The 12,136-nt window shown below is 39.1% G+C and overlaps 1 protein-coding gene across 1 annotated transcript; it reads right to left on the reverse strand.

The window, feature by feature from the left end:
• Positions 1 to 9,705: 9,705 nt before the first annotated feature.
• Positions 9,706 to 11,253, reverse strand: LOC114943637 (uncharacterized). Its single transcript, XM_029319288.1, has one exon. It carries the CDS (start codon positions 11,251 to 11,253, stop codon positions 9,706 to 9,708), a length of 1,548 nt encoding a protein of 515 aa, XP_029175121.1.
• Between the last annotated feature and the right edge of the window lie 883 nt (positions 11,254 to 12,136).

A 12,136-nucleotide genomic window follows, 5' to 3' on the forward strand; every position in this document is an offset into this window, starting at 1 on the left:
GTTATTCACAGCGACAGTTATTTTTCTTCGCAAACTCACAGAGGCAACCATAAATTAGCAATAAATAATTTATGAGAATATATTTTTATAAATTATAGAAATTATATTTATAAATATAATTTATAATTATATAATATATATAATTATAATATATATATTATGTGACAATAAATATACATATAATTTATATGGAAAAGAAATGTTTTTAATGCACTTATAAATTTATAAGTTATAATCCTTTTAATTATTTTATTATATATATAAATATATTTACTATCGCGCTCGCGTATATTCGATAGACGCTTTAATAGTAATATGTGTTCCACTGCACGCAGTTGTTAATAAAATAATATATTGCACCAACTCGTTTCGCGAATGCGACATCTGTTTATTCATAGAATTGAATCTATTAACCTTGGCATCTGATCAATAATTTTCCTTGTCCGACTAGTTTTATTTTTCGACGACATGTCCACTTTCAGCTAACATTAAAACCATTTTTATATCGGGAAAATATGATTAATGTTAAAAAAGTTTTTGACGCTTTAACATGGTTAAAGGACAACAATTTTTTATACTCTAACATTATATTGCCAAATGATCATAATAAATTAAACATTTTAAAACAATTAAAAAATTCAGAATTTCAAGTAGAAGAGACAAAAGTGATATTAGATGACAAACCTGATAATGAGTTAATAGATGATCCAATAGATGAGACAAAAAATGGTGTTGAAAATATATTAGACAATAAACATAAGGCAATGTTAACTCAAGTTACAGATGGAAAAGATGGTTATTATGAAGAATACACTATTTATCCCTTATATGAAAAAAAAGCAAATAAAACTTCTACAGAATTGTACCAAATGTTAAAAGTTGAAAATGCACCTTTAAATAATCGTAAAGATTTAGATTTAATGTGTTTTCCAAATTTATATCCTTTTGGTATTAATGGACAACGTGAAAGTAGTAAAGTCAAACTTCATGATCATGAATTTATTAAATGTCGTTTGACATCTAAACATCCAAAATACAGATTAAACCAACAATATTTATTTTATTTATTGAATGATGTCAATATTCGTCAGCTAAGACGTGAAATTTATCATAAATTGAATACAACTAATCCTCAAGATCGTTATACGGCTGCAGAGTATTTAGAAGCATTGTCGTAAGAACAGTTGGAATCTGATCTAACAACAATATTTTCTACACTTAGAAATACGGAACAATATTGGCGTAAACCGAGAAGTAATCTAAGGTGCATGACGCAGCATTATGGACCTGCGACATGGTTTTTAACACTTAGTCCGAGTGAATGGTTATGGGAAGATTTAGGTGAATATATTCGTGAAGTAAATAAATGGCTTGATGCTTCTTTATCCGTTAGCGAACTTGTTGCTAAAGATCCTGTATCAACGTCGAGATTTCTCGACAATCAATTTCGAGCAATGCTTGACTTTATTAGCTCCGACGATCATTCAATTGGTGAAGTAACGCACTATTTTTGGCGACGAGAATATAAGGTAAAGACCCTGGGTTAAGGGAGGGGGGGCTAAGGGGGCTACAGCCCCCGGCCCCATCTTTATAAGGGGCCCCTTAGCTTTCAAATAAAATTGTATTTCATCGATGAAAGTAAATAATTAAATGCAAATAAATAATTAAAAATTTTAATTTTGCATTCCTCATACAATGAATCATCGTGTACAGACACAATGTTCAGTAAAAAAAAGTACACTGGTGTTTTTATCTGAAGATATACACACACACACACATATATAAAGTCCCTAAAATTTGTTTATTTCTCATGACGTTGTGGCCGCCCTGCCGCGTGCGGCAATTGTCACATGAATAAAAGTAAAAGACGTCCGCATCCGTTGGGAAAGTCCATGTTTATCGGTCTACCATTCATCGCTTGTGATGATTCCACGAAAATACGCTAGTGGTACTTCGAAACGTAAAGCGAAACAGAAACATGAAGATTTTAAAAATAAACTACCGAAACTGACCAACTTCTTTCCTGCCGAAATAAAAACTGGAGGCACTATTGCTAATGAAGATAACGATAAAATTCAGCAAATCTCGGTGTTAACATCAAATTCGGTACTTTCTACTAATAGTGATGAACTCAGTATTAAGGATGCTGTCATTTGTAATGAACACTCAGATGACAGTTGTGACATGAATAATCAGAACGTAATAAGCAGGAAAGCCAAGCTCGTCATAGGTACGTTTTTGCAGGTTACAATTTGCAAAATTAAAATATAAAATTTTATTTGCTGCTTTTGTAAAAATTACACAAGTTTTCTGTACATTTAGAATCTTCTGATTGTGGTGACAAACAAAATCTTGTCAGTTGTCAATGCAGTCTCTCTTTTCTCCCCGTCCTCTCTCTCTCTCTCTCTCTCTCTCTCTCCTATCTCTTGTTCTCTCTCCCTATTCTTTCTCCTTATTTATTTTATACTTTTCAGAACCTGTAAATAAAGATCCCTTTCTGTGGCCCATGGAAATGCATGATGATGTGAGGCAAAAGTATTTGGATAAAGGCTATGAATATTTTCAGAAAAAAGATAACAATTTTCAAGCTTCTGTTAGACAATATAAAGATCAAAACAGATTTTTATCTTCAAAGGTTTTTTCACGAACTTTGGCTAACGGTGAAAAATGCACGCGAAAATGGTTGATATATTCAGAGTCTACTGGGAATGTTTTCTGTTACGTTTGTAAGCTTTTTAGTGGAAATAATACAAACACATTTGTAAACGGCGGATTTAGCAATTGGAAGAAAGCAGAAGAAAAGATTAGTGGACATGAAAATAGAACACAAAAAATGCATGCTTACTTGGCTCACATTCGTGCATGAAAAATCACATATTAATAATTATATGGCTAAGCAGCTACAAGATGAGATTAAGTATTGGACTGAAGTTTTAAAACGCATTGTCGAAGTAATTCGTTTTCTTTCTGCACGCGGTCTTGCTTTTCGGGGCGAGCATGAAGTGATTGGTTCTCCAAATAATGGAAATTACTTGGGTGTTTTGGAACTGATTTCTAAATTTGATCCATTCTTAAAAAAACACTTTGACTTGCATGCAAATCAAGGTCGCGGGCACGTTTCCTATTTGTCAAAAGATATTTGTGAAGAATTTATTCACATGATGGCTAACAAAGTTAAGAACGAAATTCTTAGCCAAATTAAGAGAGCAAAATATTTCAGCCTTATTGTAGATTCGACACCAGATGTATCTCACGTTGATCAGTTATCTATTGTATTCCGGTACTGTTTGGATGGTTGTGTGTATGAACGCTTCTTTTGCTTTTTACCTATTAATAGCCATACTGGAGCATCATTGAATGAAACAATATTACAAGTTCTTTGCAATAATGAAATTGACATTGTTTACTGTCGAGCGCAAACTTATGATAATGCCAGTAACATGTCTGGAAAATACTCGGGATTACAAGCACGAATTAAAGAAGTTAATTATCTTGCGTATTACGTTCCTTGTGTAGGACACTCACTAAATTTAGTTGGCGAATGCAACGTAGATGAATGTATCGATTCTGTAAATTTTTTCCGGTTCGTACAACGACTTTATGCTTTCTTTTCCATTTCTACGCATCGTTGGAGCATATTGCTAAAACACGCGAGCACTACATTAAAAAGTTTATCTTCTACAAGATGATCATGCCGCGATGATGCCATTACTGCATTAGCTCAGAATTATTTAGAATTATATAATTCATTGTATGAGATTGAGCAAAGTGAAGAAGAAAAGACCAAAACTCGTCACGAAGCAATGTCCTTAAAAAACAAATTAACAAAACTAGAAACTGCATTTATGACAGTTTTTTGGCATCGAGTTCTTCAACGATTCAATATAACTAGCAAATTTGTGCAAAAAATCGAACTCGACTTGATTACGGCTAATGATATGCTACACTCGCTAGTTAAATTTATTAGTGACGTAAGAAATGATTTTGTAGCAATAGAAAACGATTCTAAAAATTTAGGCTCTTTTGTACAACAAAAATATTCTGATACACAGAAACGAAAAATTAAAAAAAAATGTGCAGATAATGTAACGGAGATTCAAAATTTAAATGGTTGCGAAAAATTCCGTATTGAATCATTTAATGCAATCGTTGACAAACTTCGAGTTGAATTAGAAAAACGAAGTTCGGCGTATAATCACATAACAAAGTTATTTGGCTTTCTAACTAAATTGACGACCATCGAAATCGATGAAATGCGAGAGTGCGCTAATCGTCTTGTTAGCATTTATTCTCATGATTTAGAAAGTAGTTTAGGTTGCGAACTGGAACAATTTATTCCGTTTATAAAAACTAGCTTCAAAAATGTTACATTCTTTCCATTGGATATTTTAAAATGGACGTGCGATCGAAGACTTGAAGAAGTCTTTCCAAATATATACGTAGCATTTAGACTATGTATGACAATACCGATCGCAAATTGCGAGGCCGAGCGATCGTTTTCTAAATTAACTATAATAAAAAATAAATATCGATCCACAATGACGGATACTAGATTATCGTCATTAGCATTATTAGCAATAGAGAGCGAATTGCTAAAAAATCTTGAATTTAATGATTTAATCAATAAATTTGCGCGCAATAAATCAAGAAAAAAACTTTTATAAGTACTATTGTAATTTCAATAAAATGTGAATTATTTTCATGTATTTATTTTTCAGCATCCAGAACTTACTTATATCGTTTAAACAGAAACGACAAAAGTCATACGAACAATCACGTTTAAATAGGAATTGCAAAATATGTATCTATTTTGCATTTAATTCAATGTTATTATTCAATAAATAATTTTTATTAAAAATAGATATTTATCTACACAAGTAGACAATTCTTATATGAATGAAGGAGGCCCCGTTTTAACATCAGCCCCTGGCCTACAAATACCTTAAACCGGCTCTGAGAACAATGCGTAGATTATTTGTATTCAAATTTTTAGCAATTGCACAAAGATCGTCTTTACTTTCTGTAAAAATAGAGTATATATAATTACAATTATTTGAACATATAGTCTAGAAGGTAACGTATTGCTACAAAAATTTAACTAAAAAGGTTTAAAAAATATGGCATTGTGTAAATACCAATATATTCTTGCGGTTTATTGAAATTAACTTGTAATTAATTATAATCTTGTGTATAATACGTAATATATGTATATTTATAATAAATATCTATAATCGAATAAGATTATGGACTGCTATGCTCAATATACACGATACACTCTTGTAATGAAAAAATTATATATAATTTAAAATAAATATAAAAAATGATACTTACTATTCTGTGCAATTATATGTGTAATACATTTTTTTACGATTCTTATTAACTGTACATTTTTTGTTCATTCTACCGCGTTTTATAATTTTTACATGATATTTATGATCATTACAAAAGAATAATATATACGATGACATCTTTCGTATAATATGATTCAGTACATATAAAACAAAATGAAACTGTTGGATGGAATAAAATATACTACATAATGCATTAGCTAATATAATTAAAACTAAAATTTTAATCACAACCATCAAACATCTCACTCGACACGGGGTAACTGATTATTATAGAGCGATCGAGTAGTCTTGGGTCTGTTTCTTTTAGCTAAACTGGCTGCACTAGTCAGAGATTGCCTTTTTCCTTCTGCATTGGACATTATTATTTTCAATAAATCTGATAATAAAAAACCGAGCTCTTTTTGCAATGTAATATTTGAAAACGAAAAATGATTACATTAGTTAGAGAATTTTATTGATAATTGATGCTTTAATAATAAAAATCGCAGCATAAACTCTTGCATAACGCATACGCATAAGAAAACTGATTGGTCAATAAATAAATGCATAAGGCCGGGTCTACAATAGGTGTAGTAAGCCTTAAACCGTAAGAAATTAACCAATTATATTCATTATTCTTCTCTAAACTCAATTGTGATTGGTTAATTTCTTATGGCTTAAGGCTTACTACACCTATTGTAGACTCGGCCTAAGGAATTGAATCAATTAAATTTCTTATGCATATGTGTTATGGAAATCTAAAACATACATATATTTCACGAAAAGAACGAGCTGAAGCGTACGCCTTCTGCTTGCTTGCAGCTCGCGCGTTCCTTACTTTTGTCACACACTCATACTTTTCGTTGACGTGTTAGAATAAATTATCGCTGGCAAATCTAAAACATATTTCATAATAAATAATTTCTAATTATACATCTAATTAAAAATTGTCTTATTAATGTCATGTTTGATGTCATTTTAATTGATTGAATCTCATTAATCCATTACATTAAATTTCAATAAGTGTGTGACAAAAGTAAGGAACGCGCAAGCAGCGAACGGGCGGAAGGCATACGCTTCAGCAGGCTTACTGTTGTCACGTCCTAGTGATCTTCCTACTCTCTCTATTCCTAGACTAGAAAGAATGGGGTGCTCTCTATTTTTTATGAGGCAACCTGCTTATACCGGCTATACCTCAGGAACGTCGAGAGCACGGACTATACTGTGGAACTAGGGACCGAGTGTTGGTACGTTGGGGACGGGGAATTTTAGTTACTAGTGAAAAAAGGATTTTTACTAGCAATTTTTTCTAAACTATCTAATGAATTTATCAATTGATCGACTGTAATTTCACCATTTAAATAGTTGTTAACTAATAAATTCAATAGCGAAAATATAATATAACTCTAAAATTTAAGGTCTTGAGAATCCCTCATGGGGTCCTATTATTAAACAATTATTTAAATTACACGAATTATCGATTTTCGCGAAGTCTCGCGTTTATCGTGTGCAATGGATCTGGAATGTTATCTAAACAGACGAGAAATTGGTCTAAATCGATGTTTCCCTCTAAAACGTCTGTTAGTAGGGCGATAATTATACTTATTATTGTATGAATTTCTTCGTTAATTAATTTCTGGTTATCTTCAATAGTACATTCTGATGACATTTGAGAAATAATTCAAATATTTAAATAACTAGCATATTGATCGATTTTAAATGAGATATCCGGACACTGTTCTTCTAAGAATTTTATTAGATCCTGAGAGATTTCCTCTTCTATTTCCGATACTAAATCGCACAGTTCTGTGAATAATGATGATTCGAAAATGTCGTCGTTAAAATAAAAAAAATTAGGTAGTTTGTCTATTAAGGGTTTGATCTTTGTGTCTGGGAAGATTCTTTCGTCCGTAAAGAGGGTTTTGTCAAGGGCTTGTCGCTGAAGCCAACGTAAGGTAGATGCGGCGCGGTTAGCGCGAGTCTTTTTCCCAGCTCTGTGATTATGTTTATTCCGACGTGCGATCTTCTGTTTTAATGTCTTCATGGGGCATAAAATAATAGTGAAGTATCTAATTTAATGAGGGAATATTGTCAGGGAGATATTAATAAGGAAAATGTACTGATAAAGATTGAATCAATGTCGTATTAATATCTTCGTTAATTTACCGCAGAATCCCGTCAATTGTATTTAGGTAGACATTAGGAGAATAGTTAAATATCTAGATAATTAGCATATTAATCGATTTCAAATAAATTGTCTGGACACTGATCTTTTAATGATTGTATCAAGTCCTTACGATGAGTTTGTTTCTGAGAAGTATCCTCTTCTATTTGTGATACTAAATTACACAGTTCTGCAATTAGTAACTGTTCTGAGAATTGGTCTTTTATTGTTTGTACTTCGTCCGTAGGATAAAATTGTTCCTAAAAATTATTTCTTTCTACTTGCGATACTAATTCGTGTAATTCCGTGATTAGTAACTGTTCTGAAGAATCGGTTTCCGAACTAAATATATTAGATGGTTCGTCTGGCAAGGATTCTATTCCGGAGTCAAGGAGAATTCCTTTGTCTGAAATTAGTGATAACTCTGAGAAGTTAGTTCTGAGATTAAAATAATTAAGTGCTTCTTCTATTAAGGAATCAATTAAACTTGGTAGTTCAGGAGTTGAGAATTCAAATGAATTAAGAGATCGGTTGATCGAGGGTTCGATCTCAGTATAAGGGGGAATTCCTTTGTTTGCTACGAGGTTATTGTCAAGATTTAGTTGAATAGATGAAGTCTTCAATCTTTATATAGTCTCCAAAGAAAAGGTAACCTTTTCACACGATTTGACGCGAGGTCTGGTGACCGTCGCTTGAACCAACGTGGAGTAGATGCAACGCGGTTAGCACGAGCTTTCTTACCTGCTCTATGATTACGTTTCCTTCGATATTTGATCTTTTGTATTAATGTTTTCATTTATAATACGTTTTGGAATAGTAGAAAAATGGTTATCAATTTAATATAAGGATACTAATGAGGAGGATATACTGGGGGAGATCGCGTTAATTAAACCAAATCCAAATTACTAAAGAATTTATCAAAATAACATTTGTTAAATTATTGACACCTGGTATCGTTCTATTAGGAAGAAGAGGGTTGAGGGAAAAAATCTATATTAAGGCGGTAAGGTGCGCGACATAGACAATGGAGTTCTCGGAGGTAGAGAAAAAAGCTATATCGGGGCGGCAAGGCGCGCGACATAGACAATGGAGTTAAAGGGTGTTGGTGGGAGAATAGTTTTTGGTGCGTTATTCAGTGCTCGGGGCGATGAAAATATGAGGTAAAGAATGAAGGGAATTATTAGAGTGATAACAGAAGTTCTGTCTTTATGTTAGAATCTATTATCTAATATTGATGTATCTTCTCATTTGTACGAATTTGCGGCAACGCAGAGTGCGAACCGGAGTGCGAGTGAATAGTGATAAAGACCACGGAACACAGCACAACGACACGAAAAGAAAAAAAAACAATGTTAACGAAGACGGCACTGTATTTTTACACTATTTACAAAAAAATGCAAATCGCGTACTGGTGGCGTGATACACTGCACAGATTGCAAGAAATGCAATCGACAAAACGACTTGAGTATGCGCGAGAAGTGTGATACTACGGAACTTTTGTGAAAAAAGGCGTAAAGAAAACTCTCGGTCTGTGCGTGCGAGCGGCGACAAAACAAGTGCGAAAAGGCGCGCGGGAAAACAGTTTTATCCCGCCGACCTTCGAGAAGATTCTAATGTAAAATTACCAAATTTGTAATTTTGCAATGTAATGATATGGAATCTTCTCGAGTGTCGGAGGACAAAACTGTTTTGACTTTGCTGTTTTTGTTTGACCAGCCCACGTAAACGGGCTGGCGACAGCCGAAGGCGTTTTGCGCGCAAAACGCGCGCAGCGTGATTACTCTCTCTCTCTCTCTTTCTCTCTCTTTTTCGGTGTGGAGTGTTGCTGTGCAGCCAACGTGGCAGTCGGATCTCCTCCAGCGACAGCAATTTCTCTTCGAAGGCTGTCCATGCGGCGGTGTCCTCGCGTGATAGCGGTGCGTCCCATTCGAGCTGCTGCAATCACGCCGACTGGATCAGCAACTTTGCACGCACGAGGATCGGTGCTAGCCAGCCCAGCAGATCGAACAGGCGAGCGGTCTGTGCCAGTACGGTCTGCTTGGTAGGTGGGGCCGATGGAGTCAGCCGAACAGACAGCGAGAGGGTGTCCTCGTGCGGATTCCAGCAAAGACCCAGCATTGAGTGCTAGTCTGCAGGTAATCTCGCGCCGATCGTCGTGCCCAGCTGATGCTCGACCGGGATGATCTCCAGGAGGCGGTTGTCGTTGAAAGCTCACTTCCTCAGAGAAAAGCCGCCCGCCATGCAGAACGAGGTTACCTGTCCCAGGAGGCAGCGAGCCGTGTTCAGGTCAGCAGCTCCGGTAAGTATGTCGTCCACATACACGTCGTGCTGCAGCACGTCGGCACCGAGCGGGAAGCGGTTGGTTTTGTCCGACGCAAGCTGCCGCAGCACTCGTATGGCAAGGTATGGTGCGCTCGCCAAGCCATACGTGACCGTATTTAGCCGGTACTTGTTGACCTCGTTGTCTTCTGCCCACAGGATCCGTTGCAAGTCTTGATTGTCCGGATGAAGTTGGATTTGCCGGTACATCATCTGGACGTCGGCGATAAAGACGTACCGGTGCCGCCGCCATCGAGTCAGGACATCAGCGAGAGACGGCAGCAGGTTGGGCCCAGCGTGCAGCACACCGTTGAGTGATGCCCCGGCGCCCGTGCGAGCTGATCCGTTGAAGACGACGCGGATCTTGGAGCCGGCAGTCGAAGTCCGCAGCACCCCATGATGCGGCAAGAAGCTGATCCGGTGATCACCTGGTGAAGCCACAGTAGAGGCAGCGAGTGTCATGTGCTCGAAGGTGATGTACTCGAAAATAATACTCATGAAATCGCGATACAGCACCCCAAAATTGTCGTCGCGATTGAAGCGACGCCTCATGACGTCGAGGAGACGTGATGCGGCGCGATGGGTGGAGCTGAGGTCCGGCAGCCTCGATCGCAGCGGGAGTCGAACCTGATAGCGGCCGTCGGCTAGTCGTCGATGGGTACGCAAGAAGTGGTCCTCGCACACCTGCTCGTCAGCGGTCAGCGGAAGGACGGCACGGGGAAGCTCCTCCGTTTCCCAGAAACGACGCACCAGCTCAGCAAGGTCCTCTACTGTGATGCACTGCAACGACGACACGGGGTTCGTGATGTGGCAGGCCCCAACGGCGCCCAACAGCACCCATCCGAAGCGCGTCAGCAACGCTTCTGGCTCCTGCGGCCCTCCTCTACAAAGACCCTCCGGCATGACGATATCCAGGTAGACGTCTGCACCGAGCAGCAATTCCACGGGATCCTGGCGGTGGAATTCAGAATCCGCGAGGTCGAGGTCATCAAGGTGCGGCCATAAGCGAGCTTTTCCCTCAAGAATGCCACCGTACACGGTGAGGCGCGGCAGCACGAGCGGTGATGCGGCGAGCGCGAAGTGCCCGTCGCGCGAGAAGACGGTGACCGCTGTTCGCCCTCGAGATACGCCTGACTGGATGCCACCTACTCCGAAGATGGCTACTGAGGAGGGAGTCCGCGGTAGGCAAAGGCGTTGTGCCAGTGATTCCGCGATCAGTGATGTCACCGAACCCGGGTTAATCAGGGCGCGGACGTCGTGGCGAGTGCCCGCGCGATCAACCACTAACACGCGTGCGGTTGCCAGAAGCGCTGATCGACATTCCACCGTCGGTCGCCTGGCGACGTGGGTCGTCATCGCGGAAGATGGTCCGGCAGCAGGTAGGGCCACGGCGGTGAAGGCGTCGTGAAGAGACGAATGGTGCTTGTCAGAGCACTTCATGCACACCTTGGAGAACGTGCAAGGAGATGTTGACCCAAGCAGTTTCAGCACCGTTGGTGAGTATTGATTGCCTCTTTTTTCTCACACACTGTCTCTCTTGTACAGTTCACAGTACGCGATGAAATGATCCTTTTTACAAAGCAAACAGTTGCGGCTTGGGTCTGATCCCTTGCTCCCCACGTGGTTTGTGCAAGCGGCGCGGTTGGACCTCTCTAAGGGCTTGGTCGGTGGTTCGGGCCTGGTGGACTGGAGGACCTCCAAGGTCATCAGCTGCTCTTGCAGAAACTCCCGGAGCGTGTCGTATGACGGCGGCTCAGCAGACTTGCCAAGCAAACTCTCCCACTCGCGTCGAGTTTCGGCGTCTAGCAGCTCGACGACCAGGTGCACAAAGAGATCGATGCAGTCACTTATCGGACGTCCAATGCCTTTCAGCGCGCCGACTGTGGTGAGTACACCGTGAAAGATCCGACGGATTCTATCGGCCGAGGAAGCCATCATCCGCGGCAGCGAGGTAAAAGCCGTCAGACGAAGGCACGAAGAGGCGCTTGTTCTCAAAATATGTCGTCAGCATGTCCCATACCTGTTCCAGGTTGTCTTCCGTGGAGGGTAGGTTCCGGATGAGCTGCTCCGCGTCGCCCTTGACACTCGTCCTGAGATAGTGCAGCTGCTCGATCTTCGTCAGGGATGGATCCCTGAGAATGATGAAGCAGAACAAGTCCTGGAAGCTTGGCCAATCCTCGAACTTGCCGTTGAATTGAGGCAGATTGATGCGTGGCAAGATTTTGCGGGACGGCGCGCTTCCTCGAGCCCTCTCGGAGATGTTAGCTGCTAACGGCTTGGAAAGCCTTTCCTCCATCTCGGCGAGTTCGGAGCGTTGTGATAC

Source organism: Nylanderia fulva, unplaced genomic scaffold (assembly GCF_048542155.1).
Source record: "Nylanderia fulva isolate GAGA-0341 unplaced genomic scaffold, ASM4854215v1 Scaffold56, whole genome shotgun sequence".
NCBI classification, from domain to species: Eukaryota; Metazoa; Arthropoda; class Insecta; order Hymenoptera; family Formicidae; genus Nylanderia; species Nylanderia fulva.

What these genes read in the sequence shown, in the direction of transcription:
- LOC114943637 (XM_029319288.1), bottom strand. Translation starts at nt 11,253, where the DNA reads ATGAAGTGCTCTGACAAGCACCATTCGTCTCTTCACGACGCCTTCACC.